Below are 22,361 nucleotides of genomic sequence, written 5' to 3' on the forward strand. Positions count from 1 at the left end.
AGTAAATTGGGTTAGACTAAGCATTTCAGTCCTCGGGAGACCGAACTGTTGTGTGCCACAGGAAGAGAACAGGAGAGACCAAGGTGTCACCAATTCCTGAGGCACCTGTAATGGCAGGGTCTTGATATGATGAGATGTACATCTTGTTGGATTGTGACCATTGAACCATGCAATTTCAGATCATTCTGTAACAGTAAGCTGTTTTCTTTATTTACAGTCCCACCAATCTTTGTGTCACCTGCCAACTTTATCAACAAAGATTTCAGCTATATCATTGATTAAAAAAAAAAAAATTTGAATGGCATTGGACAAAGAACCAGTCCTGGGAGACCCATTAGAAACAGCCACACTCACTGCATTTGAGATGTGTCAATAAGCCAATTCTTAATCTAACTAATGTGTTCTGTTAATTCTATAGAATGCAAGTTTTTAAATCAAAATGTCATATCAAATACATGACTTGCCATATGAGATAAAAATAATATATTGATATCCTTTTTCTACTGGCTTATGTTTGAGTCTACAAAGGAAGGTCAAACTTCATTTGACAGTTGAGCAATTCCTTCCTGACATGAGATGAGCTGGTACCTTGAAGCATGAGATTTGATTATCCCGTTTTACTCTGTGTAATTGCAAATGTTGGTCATTTAAGTATCTAGTTACAGTATCTAACTTGATGACCTCATAAATATGTGCAGCCTGAGGATACATTGTGTGAAGCAGTATTTTTTGCTGATTACATATTGTGTGAAGCGATATTTCCCTTTATTTGGTTGAATTAAGTCTGCCATAAAAATCAGCAGTAGTGCCTTGTTCTCATCATTCAAGACAACGCAAATAGGCGAGAAGGATTACATAACGTTCAAGCTTGTTAGGTGGTGGTATGATCAAAATATACTGTAAGTCTACTTTACGTATGGAGGATATCTTAGCTCCCTGGGAGGTAAGTTTATCCAACACCACAGTGGCACAATAATTCATGAAGTTTATTTTACTGTACATAGTTTGTGAAAAATATCATCTAACTACATGGTGCATGCCTGCTGTAAGATTGCCTCCAATAATATCATGAAGGTTATTGGAATCACTAAGTACTATCTCCTGCAGAGAAAAATGAACTGAGAATTTCATTTTAAAAAAAAGTTTTAAACTAAATTGCTATAGCTGAAGGTAACAAAATAACAAAAGGTAAATACTAGAAATACTCAGATTGAGGCAGTTCACTTTAAATTACAGATTAATCCTGGTAGTGATTCATGTACCATATTTGCTCAGGTGTCAAATTCTATTTAACCCCTTTTTGGATAAAGCAAGCAGAGTAAAAAATGGACAATTAAAAAAACAAAAACAAAAAAACCCACCTCCCCCTCCCCGACATGCATCCCCTCTTCCCTCTCCTCTGATACCATGAAATAAATGTAGATGCCTTAAATACAGGAGGCCTGATTTTTATAATTGAATGTAATTCAGGAGTAATTCTATTGAAATCAGTGTCTGATTCTCCTCTTACGTAGGCTAGTGTAAATCTGGAGTAACTATTAAACTCAGTGGGTTTACATCAGTGTGAGCATGAAGAGAGGCCTAATGAATTTACCGTGTGAAACTAACACAAGTGAGTCAGTGTTCTTGAATATCTTCACTCTAAATGCATCTTAGGCTTCTCAGTCTGAAGACTCAGGGTCATTTGGCCCTGTTTCAGCCAGCTTTTGACCATTTAAGACCTTGTCATTTATGTTCACGGATCCCACGCTGTCAGTGCTTACCAAGTAATTATAAATAATGGTCGCTTGAAGGCCAATAGTGAAAAGCTGTTATAGATCACATGACTCAGCAGATATGAGCATTCGGCAGTCCAAGGAGGTAATTAATAAACACTGTCTATTCTACACTTTTTTTCTCAGAGCAAATTTGAATTCGCCTTAATAGTTCTTAACCAGAATACTGAATTTCATTGCTACCCTTAGAGGCTTCTGAAAATCATTTAAATTGTGGAGCGTATTTAAAAAAAACAGCAAGTAAGTATATGTTACATGAGAATTTGAAGAGTTGGCTCATGCTATTAATGCTGATGAGATATAATAATGTCCCCAGAAGTCAGAAACACTGCTAAAGAGGTCACCACTTACCAGTATCATTGACATGGTCTAAAAAGAAAGACTTTTATGCATATAAATATGAGGCGCCAAAAGCATCTGAACAAATAGTGTTTAACAAATGCACGGTTAACACAGAATTCAGTAACCATGTATAATGAGGCAAAACCACTAAACTGTGTGGACTTGTCATTTGTGAAAAATATTACATGCCTCCTAGTGATCTGAAAGGAGGATAAAAATCTGGGGGGAGAAAGAGCTTTGATTTCATCCCTGTGTTAGATTGACCCTGAAGTAATTTTAGCAGAGTCCAAGTTAAAGTTCCTGTCTCCATAATGGCCAGTGTTGCCTGTTGTCTTGTTGATTTATTGTTTTGTTATTGTTCCCGTCAGCGTTTGACAGTTTCACAAAGCTTTCCTACTCCAGCCCTGCCATTTTTTCCACATCTGAGCTCAGCTTTCCAGAGAGTTGGTGGTGTCATTAGCTCAAAAAATACTATTTGTATAACCGTCTTAGATGGATTTAGTGTTATATAACATCTATAGTATTAGGAACACAAATTCTGCCTTCTGCCTAACAGAAACATTAGGAAGGACAGAGTACTTATGGGATCTACAAAAAGTTATATTCGTCAGACTGACAATCTGCCTTATTTCATCTGGTCCCTAGAATGAACGTGTGCTCTAAGCAAAGTAGTATTTTATAGACACAAATGAGAGAGTTTGTCGTCTTCTATGTATTTATGTTTGTTAACTAAAGAAGTGCTTTTCTGCTAGACACAGGCATTTGGGGATTATCCTTTTAACATTTCAGTGCCATGTGTAGAACTTGCAATACATACGTAGATAAGACACCCTGGGTGGTCTGTGGCATAGAGCTGCTTATACTCATGTGAAAAAGAAAAGGCGTGTACTAGCTGTTTTGTTCAAATATTCAGCTCTAAATTATAAGTGAGATGTTTTTGAGTACAGTCACTCTCTCTGTTAAATGACACACTTGCTATTTCCTAGAAGTTTCTTGCCTTGGCTTCCAGCTACATTAAACCCATAAATGAATTCCCTTGTGACATGCTCCTTATATGGCTATCGGGAAGTGTGGACCTTGTAATTATGCTCGTCTGTATTATGGCCCTGATTCATTAAAGCATCCCTATTTAAGACAGCATGGAGCTTAGCATTGGAAAATGTAATCATTTAAGACCAAGGTAAGTTGATGGCAGAGAGAATGGAATTTATTTTACCTCTACTGAAAAGAGCCATCAAATTGCATGTTGCTTTTGGCTGGTCAGTTTGGGATACCCTCTGATCCCTACAAATGCAAATCAATTGTTGTGTGTGAATCTGACGAATTTGGGTTGTAGCCTTTGAATTTGTCTCCAATCAGCAGCATATTTATAAAATGTTATCAACTTTCCAGGGGCTTTTGAGGTGTATGTGATAGATCAGAAGTAGAGGTTAGAGCAGGGGTGGGCAAACTACGGGCCGGATCCGGCCCAAGGGATTGCCTCCTGTGGTGCCGCAGGCCCCGCACCGCTCTCAGAAGTGGCCGGTACCTCGTCCCTGCGCAGCCCCTACGGGTGGGGGGCAGAGGGCTCAGTGCGTTGCCCTTGCCTCCAGGCACCCCCCCCGGCTCCCATTGGTCAGGAACGGGGAACAGCAGCCAATGGGAGCTTCGGGGGAGGTACCTGGAGGAGTGCAAGGGCAGCTCGCGGAGGGGCTGCACAGGGATGTGGTTCCAGCCGCTTCCCAGAGCGGCACTGCGTGGGGCCAGGGCAGGCTTGTACAGAGCCTGCCCTGGCCCCGGTGCGCGCCACTGCCACCCCGCAGCCACTTTTCATCCCTCCTGCGACCCTGCCCTCAACTCCTTGCCTGCACCCCAACTCCCTGCCCTGAGCCCCCTGCTGCACCCTGCACCCCTGTGCACCCAACTCCCTTCCCTGAGCCCCCTCCTACACCCCGAACTCCTCCTCTGCCCCAATCCCTTGCCCTGAGCCCGTTCCTGCACACCACACCCCAACCCGCTGCCCTGGCCCTGCATACAATTTCCCCACCCAGATGTGGCCCTCGGCCCAAAAAGTTTTCCCACCCCTGGGTTAGAGTGAATTCCATGTGGCAGGCAGGTGTGTGTTTTTGTTTTTTTTTGAGGGGGGGGGAGCATTAGATACATGTGATCCATTGCATTTGGTATTTATGTAGCAGGGGGGAAAACATACTGGTCACTCACAGCATCAACCTAGCACACAGTAGCAGTGCCTTGGAGAGGAAATTTAAATTTCTGTTGACTTGAACAGAGCCAAGATTTCAACCACAATGTGCAAAAATGCATTCTTTTGGGGTATATTTTGCTTCTACCGTGAAAGAATGAATCTTCCCATGATGCTAGAATGTTTATATTTGATTTTTTTAATAAAGACAATCCACATAGCTATATGCTGAGAGCAGTAAAAAGTTATTTTAAGTCCCAATCCTGCTCTCTTGCACTAGAGAACATTCATTGATATCATTTGAATTACATAGGTATAAAGCTGGCATTAGTGATGGGAGAATCACTTTTAAAGAAATAAGGCAAATTAGAAAGAATAATTTAATAAAATAGCATCTCTCAATTTTAAACACATACTATCATTTAATGAGACCTGGGTGTTTTTATAAAAGGTGCCAGATTGTCAGCGCTAAAGAATCGGACTTTCCAATTATCTAAAGAAAAAAATCTTGTCACAGGAAGCAGCAATTTTTATTTATTTATTTAGTAGTGCTGAGGAGCCCTAGTCATGGACAGGACCCCATTGTGCTAAGCGCTATACAAACCAGAACAAAGACAGTCCCTGCTCCCAAAGAGCTTACAAGCTAATGTGACGGGGCAAGGCCAGATGGCTATAGAAAAGTAGTGGGAGATAGATATATTAGCTCCAGGCTAAACAAATCCCTGGTACCAGGATAAGTGAAATGGCAGCTGCTCCAGATCAATTAAGACACCTGGGGCCAATTAACTTTCCAGAAGGCAGGGAGAATGCTTGGCTTCAGGTGTCCCAATCAACCTATCAGGGGCTGGCTGAAACTAGTTAAAAGCCTCCCAGTTAGTCAGGTGGGTGCGCATGTCAGGAGCTAGTTGTGCTGATGGAGAGACTGAGTAGTACACACCATATCGGTCACAAGGAAGGAGGCCCTGAGGTAAGGGGGAAGTGGAGCTTGAGGAAGTGAGAGCTGCTGGGGGGGAAGTAGCCCAGGGAATTGTACATGTCATGTTTCTAAAAGGTCAGCTACCATAGCTGATACTATTAGGGTCCCTGGGCTGGAGCCCGGAGTAGAGGGTGGGCCCGGGCTCCCCCCCCCCCCACTTTGCCCCCTCATTTAATCACTGAGACTGGGAGACAACAGAGACTGTGCAAGGAAGGATAACTTCTCCTCACCTCCCTCGCTGGCTTATGATGAAAATGGCTCAGTAGACTGTGACCTTTGTCTCTAGAGAGAGAGAAGGGTTACATGGAGGGTCACAGTGAGCCTCTGAGGCTAGCAAAATCCGCCAGGAAATGCTGGACTCACGGAGGCAAGGACAGAGCTTTGTCACACTAAGTGGAGCTTCCTTACCTTGCTCCAGCAGTGTGCTAGAACCCCTGGCACCTAAGGGTGGTGGTCAGCACTGCTGACCAGGCTATTAAAAGTCCAGTTGGCGGTGCAGCAGGTCTAAGGCTGGCTCCCTGCCCGCCCTGGCTTTGTGTGGCTCCTGGAAGTGGCGACATGTCCTGGCGGCCCCAAGGTGCAGGGGTGGCCTAGGAGGCTCCGCATGCTGCCTGAGCGCCGCCTCTGAAGCTCCCATTGTCCGCGAACCACAGCCAATGGGAACTCTGGGGCAGGCGCCCGTGGGCAGGGGGCAGGGTCTGTGAAAAGGGGTGGGGGGTGGGGCAAGGGTGTTCAGTTTTCTGCAATGAGAAAGTTGGCAACCCTATTAAGATGAGGTTTCAGTCGCCATGGTTATTCAGTCCTGCTCTTGTTGCTGGGGCACCCCCTTGTGGAGCCAGTTTTGATGGCATTCTGTGAGGTGAGCATCTGTCTGCTGTGAATTTGAGTGAGACCTCCAACTTATTTGGCAGATGTTATCAATCAACTGTCAAATAAAACCTTCTGTCACCAACTTGCAGTGGATTTGAATTGATGACCTGGAGGTTGAAAGGCCAGATATCCACGTCTGCTTAGCAAGCCTGGTTCCTGAATGTGCCTTTGAAAGGTGACCTAAAAATGAGGGAAAACAATGGATTTGTATCCCCCCCCCTTTTTTTTAAGCTTCTTGGTTGTATACAGAAGGCCTAAAAGGTTTCTTCATGGTCCACCTTCACCCCCAAATTGTTTATCATGTTGAAAAGTAAAACGTTGTCTACCTTCTTTCCCTGAAAGGCTTTCTAAACAGCTGGGGCTCTATCCAAAGCCCATTCAAGTTACTGGAAAGACCTTCCTTTGACTTACATGGACTTTGGAGCAGGTCTGTGGAGAAGTGCTGGGAAGATTATGGTATTAGAGATGCCATGCAATTAAACATAATAAAATGTGAGGGGAAGTAGTTCTTGTTAAAAATGTTTAAAACTCTCCGGCTTTTGTATGTTTTTGGTAACACCCATTTTACTCCAATATCTAAATATGCAGCTGGGGGAAAAGATTGCTTTGTTAAAGATTCAACATTCCCACCCGCCTCCTTTCAATACAGTGCTGAGAGAGCTCACAATACACATGTAAGACCCAAACCAAAAAATGTGACATTCTTGATATTTCTAAGGTGAAAAACAAGCAGGAGTGGGAAGGGGAGATGAGACCCTTTTAAAAACAAACTAACTTTTGCGCCTTCTTTACATATCATTAAAAAACCCCAGAAAACCACCACCAGGCATAATCCCTGTTCTTTCCTTTGCAAGTCGCTCTTTTCTCCAGCACTTCCAGTCATTATTGCAAAGTCACTTACTGAGAACAGGAGCAGAGCACTGAAGTTCTAGAACTGTCACCTGCTGAATCGTCTGGCAAACATTTGCCTTTGGGGGGGACAGAGTATATATAACCAAAGTGTGTTCATTGGGAAAAAATGCAGTAATCAAGTTTGAGATTTTACCAGAGTAAGGAGCACGATTTGCCTGGCAATTCTTAATTCTGCTTCTTTTATCATTATATGCTATAAAAGACATAGCATGGAGGTAATGTGGGTAATATATATGACATACTATATGGTAAATGTGAATAAATTTTATTTTATTTCCTCTCTTTTGTCCCCATTGGCCCCCACCCTCCGAAGCTATATTATTTTCATACGTATAGGAAGTAAGACAACAATTTTCTGCTGAAGGAACTAGGCAATGAGGTTTCTCAACAGGTCTCCAGTGTATGGTTTTCTATGTTTTTTTCTATTGCATGTGCTGAAAGGATAAATAAGACCAACAAAATAATGCTTTCATGTTCCTGTCCACCAACATAGACCGAGTATAAGGTAATTTATTGCAAGTGCTTTCATTTGTTGTTACGTCATTATTCCTAATTTGGGGCTTATTTTGCTTCACTGAAAACATCATGTTATACCCTAGAGAGGGCGGCTTTAATGTGATCAGAACTTGTCTGCTCAGCAAAAGAATTGTCAGTGCAGAAAAGTGGAATGATAAACTGTTTCACAATTCGTAGGTTAAACAGCATTGAGGGGGAATGAAAGCATGACAAGTCAAAGCATGTCCTATAAATCAGCAGTATGTGAATTAAGAAGATTGTGTCTGAACACACATGCCATACATTACATGAGTGATTTAAGAAAGATTTCAGAACTGCTTTGAATATGCATCTGCTGTCCAGATTACTTCAGGAGCCTTTTTTCATCTTACCAGCATTTTTATTTCCTTCAGTATCTAATGAATAACAGACAGTGCAACACAAAAGATTGGCATTACTTTACCTAATTGAAAAGATAAGTAAAACATTTTAGGGTGTGTTTTAAATATATATAATTTATATTATATATATATATATATATATATATATATATATATATATATAAGTCATATATGAAGCTGTTATTTTGATAGCTTAATTCTCTCAGTCCTACTCTATATCATTGGACTAATTTTCTTAAGCGATAAGTGTTTGCGCCTATTCCCATTGACGTCAATGATGTACTGCCATTTACTTCAGTGGAGCAGAATCAAGCCCTTAGTAAGCAACACTTGAATTAAAAAAGTAAGATGTAAGGATTAAATACCAGGTTACAAGATTAATAGTTGCAGATAACAAAAAAAAATTGCACAGACAATGACTGTGTATAGGAGCAACTGAGGGTAGTTTTTATATATATAGAGAGAGAGAGTGTGTGTGTGTGTGTGTATAAAACTACACATGTATGGAGTGTGTGTGTATAGAGATAACAGTAAATGTGCTGGTCATCACCTCGATTTTTACTGGCTATGACATACTTAATTAAAGGCAAAGTACAAGCTCTTTGTGGCTAGGGACTGTATCTTCCTGTAAGTGTAGTGCCGACACACCTTATGTTTTCTATTGCAATATTAATAATTAATATTGGTTGACATTTTTCAAAATTTGATTTTTCATAGGAACTTTGTATTTAGACCAAAAATGCAAGAAAAAGTGCTAAAATTTCAACTCAATTGTTTTTGTTACTTGATCAGCTCTGATGATGATGATGTGTCCAGCAATATAAATTATAAGTCAAGTTGTAGCAAAATTTACAACAGCTTTTGAGATTCCTTGCTTTTCCCATGCACTCAAACAGAAGATGTGTTTTGAGTCATACACTCATAGATTCATAGATATTAAGGTCAGACAGGACCATTATGATCATCTAGTCTGACCTCCTGCACAATGCAGGCCACAGAATCTCACCCACCTACTCCTGCAATAAACCTCTCACCTATGTCTGAGCTATTGAAGTCCTCAAATTATGGTTTAAAGACTTCAAGGAGCAGAGAATCCTCCAGCAAGTGACCCGTGCCCCATACTACAGGGGAAGGTGAAAAACCCCCAGGGCCTCTTCCAATCTGCCCTGGAGGAAAATTCCTTCCCGACCTCAAATATGGTGATCAGCTGAACCCTGAGCATATGGGCAATATTCACCAGCCAGATAACCAAGAAAGAATTCTCTGTAGTAACTCAAATCCCACCCCATGTAACATCCCATCACAGGCTATTGGGCCTATTTATCATGAATAGTTAAAGATCAATTAATTGCCAAAATCATGTTATCCCATCATACCATCTCCTCCATAAACTTATCGAGTTTAATCTTAAAGCCAGATAGATCTTTTGCCCCCACTGCTTCCCTTGGAAGACTATTCCAGAACTACTCTGATGGTTAGAAACCTACATTGTATCTTCAGACTTTTGCTGGGATGTATATCTGTACAATACTGTATCAGCTGCTGCTGAGGGACAATTTCCCCCTCACTTTACAATGATGGATTTAGTGAAATAGTGTCTGATATTTCTGTAAACTGTTTTGATCTTCATTATATTAAAATATATTCCAGAATTTAAGGTGTATAATGAATCACTGCATTTCACCTTTAAATGGATGGCACCAACCCACTTAAAGGATATGGTCTCTGAGGGGACACAGGGAGGGATTCACTCCACTGGAGAGTAATATGGCCACATTAGGGCCAGCCTGCATTTGGAAAGCTGCGTAAGAATCATGCGTTGCACACCTTAACCTGACAAACCATCTCCATTCTTAACCCTTCGTAGAAATGGTTTTCAAGTTTAGAAATATGGAGAATGAAAATGAATTGCAGCACAGATGAGCATCTGTTGTCTCTTTTTATATGACCGACTTACCACTATTTTGCTTTTATTTCTAGTTATAAGAAAACACACGAAACTCTGAGCCATGCAGGACAGAAGGCAACAGCAGCTATCAGCAATGTAGGAACAGCCATCAGCAAGAAATTTGGAGATATGAGGTACAGAAATTCACTTCTGATTTTATTTTGCAGGGAGGGAGATAGAACACATGGCAGGTTTTTGTCTGCCTTTCTAAAATTAGGGTTTAAAGTATTACTACTGATACTGCTTGTTGTGGTGATTTTTATACATTTTTCAGCCTAAAGGAAAAAATTGTGTATTAAAATGTATTTCTGTTATGAGTCCTGGTAGAAAGAAAAGGTATTGCAACTTGGAATCCCTTCTAAATAACTTTGCAAACCTAGGGAGGTGTATAGATAAAAGTGGGGGAAAATGCAGCTAACTTTTCACTACTCTAATTTATTCACAAATGGGATTTTAGAGACAGACCTCTTTCTACGAACACAGGCCTGAGTCTGAACTATTCTTGGAAACATAAATTGAAAAGCATTTTGGGCACTTTCATCAGCTCACTCCAGAAATACACTGGGTGTAATATAAAAAAATATGGAGCCTGCAGAGAGGTGAAGGTACAAACCCTTTCTTCCACGAGTCCTGTTGACTTCAGTGGGACTCTTTGCAGGACACACACATGCACACGGATCTCTTTGCAAGGTCATAGAATCATAGAATATCAGGGTTGGAAGGGACCCCAGAAGGTCATCTAGTCCAACCCCCTGCTTGAAGCAGGACCAATTCCCAGTTAAATCATCCCAGCCAGGGCTTTGTCAAGCCTGACCTTAAAAACCTCTAAGGAAGGAGATTCTACCACCTCCCTAGGTAACGCATTCCAGTGTTTCACCACCCTCTTAGTGAAAAAGTTTTTCCTAATATCCAATCTAAACCTCCCCCATTGCAACTTGAGACCATTACTCCTCGTTCTGTCATCTGATACCATTGAGAACAGTCTAGAGCCATCCTTTTTGGAACCCCCTTTCAGGTAGTTGAAAGCAGCTATCAAATCCCCCCTCATTCTTCTCTTCTGCAGACTAAACAATCCCAGCTCCCTCAGCCTCTCCTCATAAGTCATGTGCTCTAGACCCCTAATCATTTTTGTTGCCCTTCGCTGGACTCTCTCCAATTTATCCACATCCTTCTTGTAGTGTGGGGCCCAAAACTGGACACAGTACTCCAGATGAGGCCTCACCAGTGTTGAATAGAGGGGAACGATCACATCCCTCGATCTGCTGGCTATGCCCCTACTTATACATCCCAAAATGCCATTGGCCTTCTTGGCAACAAGGGCACACTGTTGACTCATATCCAGCTTCTCGTCCACTGTCACCCCTAGGTCCTTTTCCGCAGAACTGCTGCCTAGCCATTCGGTCCCTAGTCTGTAGCGGTGCATTGGATTCTTCCATCCTAAGTGCAGGACCCTGCACTTATCCTTATTGAACCTCATCAGATTTCTTTTGGCCCAATCCTCCAATTTGTCTAGGTCCTTCTGTATCCTATCCCTCCCCTCCAGCGTATCTACCACTCCTCCCAGTTTAGTATCATCTGCAAATTTGCTGAGAGTGCAATCCACACCATCCTCCAGATCATTTATGAAGATATTGAACAAAACCGGCCCCAGGACCGACCCCTGGGGCACTCCACTTGACACCGGCTGCCAACTAGACATGGAGCCATTGATCACTACCCGTTGAGCCCGACAATCTAGCCAGCTTTCTACCCACCTTATAGTGCATTCATCCAGCAAGACGTTAGCCTGAATTTAAAATTAAAGAATCCCAAATGTATCTGATATCTTGAGCCTTTCCAGAGCTAGAAGCAAGTACTGTTTGACCCATTGGGATTCTGGGAATCTTCCCTTTCCACTGATCTAAAACTCCTCTTTCTAGCCCGAAAGAGCAACAAGGCACCTAGTCTGACACTTGCCACTAGTGCGGAACCTCATATTGCCCATCTTGGTCCTCAGACCCATTAAGAATTACTAGTGGTACCTTTGATTTTTAAAACAAATAATATTAAAATACTGTTTGCTTATTCTTTGTATTTCATTGGGCTTAATCAGTATATAAACCAGACTTTAATTTCAGGTTCACTTTCCAGTTTTCACATGCTAGCACAAGTCTGTAAAGTTTTGGTTGCAAACACTGCTGGGAGTGTTTAGATCCAAAGAAGTTTAATTGAAAATATATATATTATGAAAATGTTAGGATCTGTGCTTTTTATCAGCTAAGTGTTGGGCTTTAGCTACCTGACAAGTGTATCTTTAAAAAGGTTAATTTCACTAGGATCTGTCAGAATAAAGGAACAAAGGAAGAAACTATAAACAATATGAAGTCTTTTTTTAGAAAAGGGTAGGCGCACAGAATTTCTCCTCCAGCATTTTTAGTTAATAGGCTTTTTGTAGTGATGTATTTTTCTGTATTGCAGACACTAAATTTCTTAACACTTTAGATTTGATGAGTCCTAGTACAAAAAGCCTTGTTCTGTCCTTTCAAAGGGAAAGTTAGTGGACTAACTCAAAAGAAATGTGTGAGCAAATCGTATAATTGAGCAGAAAGGCTAAAGATCTGATAGCAACTCAGTTCACCAGCACTGAGATATTTACAGGGGGAAGAGTTCTGTAGAAGATACTCTTGTACTTTGAATCACTTACTGTATATCAGTTGTAAAAGGTAGCACTATTGAAAACCCCAAAATAGATCTATTTTTAAAAATTGAATCACTGTACAATGGGGAAATCAAGTCTGCAGTATATTTTTCTCAATTGCTGGTAGACTAGTGCAACCAGATTTCATGCTTAACTGCTCAAGGCTCCAGTCCTGCCATTGGATCCACATAGACCCTTAAACCCTCACAGATGCAATTACAGAATAAGAGCCGCACAAATATTTTTGTGGTAATTGAGCAATGCATGACTAAAGCAAATATAGTTAAATTGCAGCATTAACCCAATTTACAGTATTTCAAATGCAGGCAGGTTTTGCTGTGAATGTTTTGTGCATAATTCTTTGCAGCCAAATAAGGGGTTTTATTTTTGTTTTTCTGCTACTTATTTGTTAAATTTGAAAGCTTGATAAATCCTGATACTCTCTTCTCAGCCCCCTCCCAGCACAGCAAGGCTTAGCAAGCACCAGAACCACTGCTGCTGTTCAGCATGAAGAGAGGAGAGGCCAGAGGCTGTGTAAGGGGAATCTCCCCCCCGGTTTGAGCTCTGCTTTGCTGTGACTGGGGCTGTGGCATGTTAGGCTTATGGCCAGGGTCTGGGCACAAATTCCGAATAATGGACAAGCCCTTTGCCACTGTTATAATCCAGAACGTAGAACAGTGGTGTAGCGTGACTGTGCCAGTCTCTGCACTGGCACCTGATCACAGGTAGGGAAGATTCCATCCACTCAGCATCTCCCAGTCAAAATCCCTGTCCTTATGCTTTGCACTGGGTTTGAAGTTAGTCTCATAGGGATAGAGTCTAGAGTACTGGAGATTCTACAGTAAAATGCAAGAATCTTGTCAGGTCTCAGCACAGTATGACTTTTCCCAAATTCTTCCCTCCTTGTCTCTCAAGTCACTGTTCTCCATGTGTGAATCTGGCTGAGTGAATCTGGCCTTCTGCACTACAGATACAAATGGCCAGTGTTCACCCAGTAATTATCTCCACAGCCAGGGCTGACAGTAAAAGCATTCTGATTTGTTCACAATGGCTCATATTAGCAGAACATGCCTTCCATTGGTTTCCTGAGCCCAGTGTGGACTGATCATTTTGCATGGCATTGTCAGAAGCCTCCACCCCCTCTTTTTTCCCCCCTGAAGATGAAGGGTCCCAGTAGATAATCCAAAAGAATATTCCACCATGATTACCCCTGATGGTATGTACAAAAAAAAGTCACATATCAAAAGTAGTGCAAATAGCATGTAAAGTGGAGCAAGTTCTGTGCTAGACTCTCCCCTAAGTCATGTTCCATTATTGTCCTCAAGAAGCTGAATTCTCAGAGAAAGCACTGGGAAGGACAGCATTGTGTAGTGTGTGGCAGGAAAAGGAAAGGCAGGAAAAGGTGGAGTGGGGGCGGAGCAGCGGTGGAGCACCCACCCGGAAAAATATAAGTCAGTGCCTATGTCCGTATGGTAGTACAAGGTCAGGAGTCCAATTGTTAAACCGCAGAAGAGTGGAGAAGCCATGGAATAACATAGAAACAGTAATGGACACCACCTCCCCAATGTGCAGGAGATCAGACTGTGTTAATAGTGCCTACCGCATAGATACATGGTAGGTAGGTGTCTTGCAACTATAAGCATCCTGTGGGCAGGTTCTGGTGTTGGCAGCTAAACCAGTGCTATAGAGTGATTGTTTACTAAATCCGTCAGCAAGAGACTCCAGAGCCCATACATTTGGTCAGGATATGTGACATTAATGTCACATGCCAGTAACTCCCATGCAGTCATGTTCAATAACACACCCAGATCCATTAGCTCAGCGGTGGTTGGTTTGTCATGTGTGTTATCTTTAACTGTCCTGGCTTCATTCAGTGTGACAGTGAATGACATAGTCTTTAATTGTTCTGCCTATATTTCTAGCAATACTGGATTCCGTTGTGTGACTGCTGTATTGTACATGCAGTACATTCAGTGTTGTAAGGCATAGTGTGGCTGTTTCCTGCTGCTGACCAACTCTGTGTACTCTTTGTAGCATCTAGCCCCTGTGTCACTTAGCACTAGATTGTGCCATAAGGGATAGCATGTTGTTCGACCACTCCAGGACCATGCCATCCCAATCCCCTTTGCTGTGAACTGGAGGAGTAGCAGATGCTGCTTCTCCCAGCACACCCACACCCACAATATGGCTAGCCCGTATTCAGGAGCATAGGCATGCTTTTACTTCCCCTTTGTGCTGTGCCAGGGGTATGTAGTCCAAATTGCAGTCTAGCCCTTTATTTGTACACTAGCCATGGGTATGGACTGATGGGATGGTAGAGTCCGTCCTTTAAAATCTTGCATAAAGTGAAACAAGACACGTAGCCCAATGACATGCACTGAGCCATGTCCCTAATCATAAAGCCAACAGAGATCATTTGAGAAGTCTGTGTTGTTAGTATATAGCAGACTGTTTCACCACAGGGTTTATTTTGGTTGTACAGAATTTAGAGTAATACATTGGATTTTTAAGACCACTGACAAGAAACTGGCATGTATTTCTCTTTTCCAGTTGAAAATTCATTAATTATAGAATGTAATATCCCAACTAATTGATATGTGAGCTTACATCCTGCATCAGTGTGGAAGAATTATAGCCGTTTCTGGAGCAGTTTCTTTTCCTTTTTTATTGGTTTTGGCAGAATTAATTTTCTTTTTTTAGCGTTTTAAAAATTATTATTATTACAATTCTCCCTTAGGATTAAGTTAGGGCTGCTTTATATTAGGTGTTGCACAAATGCCTAGAACAAACTGGCATTTCAGAAATAAGGAAAAAATGTGCAACTTTTTAAATCCTTAAAGAATGGTGAATGTTCATCTTCGTTCAAACACACCTGTTTCTATTCAGTCTGCCTTTAAACATCATAATCACTGTGTGTATGGGAGGTTCAACACCTAATAAGAATAGTCCCTTACAATACAGGGAAAAAGTTCACTCAAATTGTCACAGTATTAAAGATGACAATAAAAAAAAAATGAAGGCAGGCAGGAATGTAAAGAGGGGAAAGAAGACGTATACTACTTTACATTTAGATGTGTGAACTTTATATACTAAAAGCTACAGGTACAGCTGATCAAAACCATTTCTGGTTGATAGGGTTTTCATAAGGTAATAGGGTGTCATTGAAAAGGAAATTTTTCATTTTCCAGTTTATTTTATAAATGAAATATGTGTGTGTGTGGGGGGGGGGATATTTATTTATTTATTTATTTTTAATTTGTGGATTTTTTGTTGTTTCAAAACTACAGGTTTTTCCCAATTTAATTGCCCTTTTCCAACTTTTGCCAGTTAGAAACCAGTCAAACTCGGGGGAAATCCACTATTTTGTTACTGTCCCCTAAATTTTGCCAGTTGGAAAGGAGTAAAATTGCTGATGTTACTTTTAAAAGCAAAAACCGTTTTTTCCACAATTTCCCCCACTGTCTTAGTGCTTCCGAGCCATTTCCAGCTGACAAACTATAACAAAGTGCAAAATGCATATAGTGGCAATGTCCCCATGTTCTCACGTTTTTCTTACTGTTTCCCAATTGAAAAAAGTTGGGAAACAATAAGAAAATTTAGGAAAGTGGGAACTGAAACAGTTTTCCATATTTTCTAAATTTCGTACAGGGAAAATTTTTAAAGGGGGTTTTTGGAAGGAAGGAAAAATTTTTTTGAGGGGAAAAATCCTCACTTTTCAGCAGCTCTAGCTACAATTGACATCTTCCGATATGGATGCTCAAAGTGAGGCACCTGCATCCATATTTAGGCTTTTAAATAAGTGGCCTGATTTTCAGAGGTACTGAGCAGCTGAAACTCTCACTGACTTCAGTGGGAACTGTGGTTGCTCAGCATATCGGCTGAATTGGTGGGAGGGTGTTATCGTCTTCTACCGATACAGACCAGCAACATATTTGTACCCACCCACTCCAAAGTAAGTGTAAAGCCTGGAGAAGGGTATCTCTGAAGCACAATGCCTCCTGAGACTGGAATGGTGTAATTTATGCATCACCCTTAGTCCAAGGCAGTGCTTAAATGCAGTCTACTAGCTGTGTTTCAGTATGGTTAAGCTAAGTGCAAATGAGAGAGACAATTATATATACTGCAAACTTTCTGTGGATAATAGTTTCTTTAATATTAACCTCTTGGTGGAGTTTGTTTTATGATACAAAACTAGGTCATGTAAATCTTGACTGTCTCAGAAGACAGGATCTCCTTGAAGTCTTTTAAACCCTAGCACTCAATCCCAGAAATTCTTCCCTTTGGTGCTAAGGGGTTAATTGGAATATCTGTGAATGTGTGTTGGTAGAGCTGATATTTGGATATCTTCCAGAACTTTCAGATAGTGGATGATACATCTAGGGAAGAGAGTCAGTCCCTAAAGGATACAAGGGGTTTGGGAAGGCGATCACTTAGTTGCTCTTTGCTTTGACTATCTGGAAAGTGGATAATCAAACACCTCCTTTGAGAAAATATAAAGGCTTTGATTCTAGAAGTCCCTGTGCAGCACACAACAAGAAGCACTAGGGTAACCTATGTGTGGTGACAAAGGTAAAGTTAAGCATTGGTCACAGCCCTCCATATCTGTTTTCTTACTCTTATGAGGGCATGGTAAAAAAGGGCTGGGTTGTAGGAGGAGAATAAATATGAATGAGGAGACATGGCCCTAGATTCTCAGCTATGCCCCATATGCACAGGGCACAAAAGAGCCATATGTTGCTCCATTGTCCTGGGACCAGTTGTATGCCAGACCAGCTCCCAACAGTATTTAGGGCAGCTTCGTGGATTTAGAGACTGCAGATATATTCCTGTTTTCCTAAGCACTGTTCTGGCTGGCAGTTCTGAAAACACAAGTTTCTTAATATTAATGTTCATTATTATTATTTTACTATCCTTTAAAATTTCTTTTTTCCTCTCAGTAAAAATTATGTCCTATAACCCAGTCTTGTTGGCTGTAAGTGTGTTGTACTGTGCTGTCTCATTGAACCCAAGAAAGTCTGTTCAAACAGTGATTTAAAATGAAGATGAAACAGTCCGAGCCAGCACAAGGTTTAGTGAACTAATGCTCTCAACTCTGGTACATGCCAAGTATTTGTTTGATTATGTAACACAGAGATAGGTGAAGTTTATTTAAAGAAGGTATATTTGAAGGACTTTCAACTGATCCACATTCTCCAAGTGTCAAGAAATGGATGCATATGACTTTCTTTTTCTCCCAAGGATTGTTTGGCATTTTAATGGGAGATTGTTTGGATTTTTTTACCTATGTTTTGCTTCATAATATACCAACTCTTAACTCTTGCTCTTCTTTCTTCATGCTGTCCTCCTAGGTCACATTCGACTGGGTAAGATGTGTATTGCCCTTCATAAATACTGCCGCTGTCTTTGGTATGGCTTGTTTAACACTGTGCCCTCTTTCCTTTTAACATTATTATCCCAGATAAAAACATGTTCCAGATCAGCCACAACATCTTGATTTTTATAGTGTGATCAACCTAGTGGGGTTATGGCTGGAGTATGTGAAAAGACCTTCAGATTGGATTCAGAATGTTGTTTACAAATTCTTGGATAGATTAGCCAGGGATCTCAAACTCAAATCACCACGAGGGCCACATGAAGACTAGTACGTTGGCCCGAGGGCCACATCGCTGACACCTTCCATGAGGCCCTGCCTCTTCCCACCCCTTCCCTGCTCCTATTCCAACCCCTTCCCCAAATCCCCACCCTGACCCTGCTTCTTCTCCACCTCCTCCCCGAGCGCATTGTGTTCCCACTCCTCCCTATCCCTCCTGGAAAGTCCTAAGCCGTGCCAAACAGCTGTTTGGCGGCAGGCAAGTGCTGGGAGGTAGGTGGAGGAGCAGGGGCATGGTGCACTGTGGGGGGAGGGGAGCTTGGCGGCCGCAGGAAATAACTCTGAGGGGGGGAAGAGTGGAGGTTGAGGGGAGCTTTGCGGGCCACAGAAAATAACTCTGGGGGGTGAGGGGAGCTTGGCAGACCGCGTGTTTGAAACCCCTGGATTTGATTCAAAATTCACATAATGGAGTTCAAAACATTGTTTCTCTCAGGCAAATCCATTTACATACAGTTCTGTTATCTCAGCTGTCCCTTGTTATTTGTAGAGGTTGGTGTATAAACGGCAAAAGCTCAGTACAAATTGTGTTTGGACAGCAGAGTTTTGTAACTATCATATCACTGATTAATTACCACCTTTTAAGTGAAACAATAATGCCCAAGTCCTGTCCTAAGATATACTGAGAAACTCCTGTTGCCTTCCACATGAATCCTGAAGACACATTCAAGGGTAGAACATGGCCCTAACTAATAAAAATAAGCAGGTGCTGCGCCTGCAAAACACACAAAATTGTGTTTAAGTTCAAAATGTTCAAAGGGCTTCCAGTAGAGTTGGGTTCCCTTTCACAGCAAATATCAAAATTTGGGAGCAGGGGGAGTGTTTCTGAATCAGACTGGAACCAAATATTGAAACCCTTTATGAAACAGAATTACCGTTCTCCACCGAACTCTGCTCAGCACCTAATGGGTTGAAGCTCCCACAGCTGTACAGGCCCCTTCTTAATAAACTCACTAGAGTTCTTTGGTGTCTCATGTAACGTTAACAGCCGCAACAGTCACCATTCTAGGCCAGAGCTTCTCTCATCCTATAAATTTAATAATTTGGAGTGGCAAGAATACACTCTCCTTATTTTTCTTTAAAGAAAATAAAATTGCATTGGTATGAGGAACTCAGCAAATTTTCTCCATGCTCATGGCATCCATCACATGGCCCCTCCCAATGAATCCTGTTTTAATGTAATTTTGGATTAAATAATCTTTTTGTTTAGAGCTTATATTTGGTACATGTCTATGATAGTTGATGAGCAGCCTGCTCTAAATTATTCGGATAGGAAAGGAGCAGAAAACTGGAGCTATGTGGCACAAGAACAACACGGAAAATATGCTTGTTTCATTTAACCTGGATTGTAGTTTGTTGCAGGCATTAGTAGGGGGTTCAGGAAAAGTGTATGTGATCCATTGCATTTGTGGAACGCTTGAGCTGTAGGGTTTGTACTTTTTAAGGTTAAAAGCAGTGTGAAATAGTTGAATGTTAAAACCTTGTTTTGCATTTATTACTGAATGGTTATTGGTGTATTACAGTATGTTAGGGTTTTTAAACGATCTTGTCTTAACTAGAAAATATACAATAGAGAACATACCTGCATTGGCAGGAAAATGGGTTCATATGACCAAATAGATCTTTCCATGTCTAATTTTTTATTTTATGTCCGTGTGTGTGTGTGTGTGATTTCTCCCCCTCCACTTATAGCAATTTCATAGACTATGTAAGTGCATGTCCAATTTATAAGGCACATTATAATGTACAATTTACATGACTGTTTTTGTGTTTTTAATTGTTATAATCACTTTGGTTTATAAGGATCAAATCCTGGTGCCACTTAAGGCAAAGCACCCATTGTCTTCAGTAAGACCAGGATTTGGCTGTCAATCAATAGTGAAAGTAGCAATAAATGGATTTTTGGTATAGTACATACTCCTCCAGTATATGAAGTACTCCTAGCCTGCATATTTAAATGTAGTTGGGAGCCATTCTTAATTTCAAATAAGAGAAAGTTTTATGTTCACTCTTAAATCCTAGAATTTCATTTATTCACCACCTAGAGTTCTTTACGGGGTTTACTCTTCACAGGGACTAGAAAGGCACTTTCATACCCCTCCGCGTGATATTAGACTGCACATGCCTTGCTTTTGTGAACTGAAAAGGTTTGATTCCATTATTGGATTGTTAGCAGGAGATACTCTGTGCAGTTCTTCTGAGCCCTATTCAGCCTCTTGATCAGGTGCAGAGGTGGTGGTGCACAGATGTTCTGTGATCAAAGTGAGGAGGAGAGCTCTTTGCAGCAGGAGCTGAGTACCAGCGCTCTGAATTAATAAATAAATAAATTGCCATGTAGACTGTGTGCTGATCATGTTGCAAACTGTTGCTTATAGTGCTGTCTTTTCTCTTTCCTCTCCCTTGCTTTCACATGGCAGTTACTCTATTCGCCATTCCATAAGTATGCCTGCTATGAGGTAATAATGTGCCAACATTATTTGTATACACTAAGCTGAAGTAAAACCATATATACTTTATTTGGGGATTTGCTTTTCTTGGTCCTGACCTTTCAGCTTTTACTTGCATAAGTAGGCTAGTTTAAATCAATGGGATTACTCATCTGAGTAAGGGCTGCAAGAGTGGGCCCTTTGGTGGCTTTTAATTTATTAACTATTCAAGTATTGTACAGGCCGTTAGACAAATGAGAGGGAGCTGAGAAGAATTTGAAGAAGTGGATGTTTATAGATCCATATTATCGAATGTGAAATTTAAATATTTTCACTGCCTCTAGGAACTGTGCTATCATGTCAATGGGAGCAGTATCTGGCCCTTTTCTTTTTAAGTATCTTTATTAGACAAATTTCAGTAAATAGAAATGAAAAAATAAACCTTAAGGACTAAATACCTGATCAGATATCTGCTTCAGTATTGTTTGGACTTACAGGGATCAATAGACCATGTCTCCTCTTCACTTGTTACAGTAAATGAAGAAGGGCAATATGTACCCAAAGGAAAGTAGTGATGCCAGAGGAGTCTGTTAGACAGTGGTCATGATTAATAAATCAGAACACTGTAAATGAGTGGCTAAGTTGTAGAGTTAGGAGCAGACAATGAGGGCACTAACTGTGCCATCCTCTTACTTCTCCAGGATTACATCTCCTGGCTCAGCTGTGAAGGCCAACGTGTTTCTTCCCACTCTCCAGGCCTGCTTGCCTATACACCACCTATATGCATGGATAGGGAGTAGTAGCCCCAGGGATGTTGCTGTAACCATGATGGGAGCAGTCCAACTAGGAGATCAAGGGAGCACCTTAATCCCTCTGCTTGGGTGACTGTGATCCATGGTCTCACCCTAAGACAGAGCATATGCTTATCACATCTCTTACGCCCACAGCGTGATTGTGATCAATACATTTTTCTTTTCCGCTGGCAATATTAAAAATCAAAAGCATTTTAAAAATAAAAGTTTTATGTTCAGTTTTTGAATAAAATAGGCTGGCTGGCAAGAGGACTGTCACTTGTACTGACTAAAAAATCAGACTCCTCATGTACATTTTATTTCTTCTAAGGTATTTTCACATCCATGACTCTCACTCAAAGGGCTCATTTCTACCCTCTTTGGAGTCAGAGACAGAACATCAGTTGATTTTGTTAGGGGCCGAACTGGGTGCAGATAGATGCACACTAAGGGTTTACTGCCACTTAGGCACTTTAGGTGCCTAAATCCCAGAATCAGGCCCCATTGGGATTCAGAAACCCCCTGCTCAGCTGCTTCCAAACAATGCAAGTGTCTAAAACTGGTCAGCACCTACATGTTTGTTAAAAGTTCCATAGGCGCCGGTGTTTCTGTCTGTGTGCGTGCATGCATGCTGCAGCCGCATGCCAGGTGTCCCGACGCCCTGCCAGTGATGCACGGACCAAGGGGAAATAGGCATTCTTCTGCTAACGCGCCTGCAGGCCCTGATCTAGTGAGCAGGCTCAGCGCTCATCTACTGGACTGAGCCCCCACAAACTTACACAAAAGTTATGAAGGAGGTTCTCCTTCTCTCTTCCCTCCAGCTTATTGCCAAAATGGCACAGGCGCCAAACCCCAAGAGACAGTTGCCGCTGCGAATCGCAAGCAGAAGGAGGCACTTTTCTGCAGCTGGAACTTAGGTGCC

The 22,361-nt window shown here is 41.4% G+C and overlaps 1 protein-coding gene across 4 annotated transcripts in view; it reads left to right on the top strand.

Moving 5' to 3' along the window:
• Positions 1–22,361, top strand: part of TPD52L1 (TPD52 like 1) — a 90,790-nt gene that overhangs the window by 57,309 nt on the left and 11,120 nt on the right. For 3 of the 4 annotated variants that reach the window (XM_074948370.1, XM_074948369.1, XM_074948371.1), the window contains exons 4-6: positions 9,931–10,032; positions 17,924–17,938; positions 20,640–20,678. In XM_074948370.1, coding sequence (XP_074804471.1) covers positions 9,931–10,032; positions 17,924–17,938; positions 20,640–20,678 — 156 coding nt within the window. The remainder of the gene's footprint in view (positions 1–9,930; positions 10,033–17,923; positions 17,939–20,639; positions 20,679–22,361) is intronic. The other variant, XM_074948372.1, reaches the window with a different exon arrangement.

This window comes from Natator depressus, chromosome 3 (genome assembly GCF_965152275.1).
Source record: "Natator depressus isolate rNatDep1 chromosome 3, rNatDep2.hap1, whole genome shotgun sequence".
NCBI lineage: Eukaryota > Metazoa > Chordata > Testudines > Cheloniidae > Natator > Natator depressus.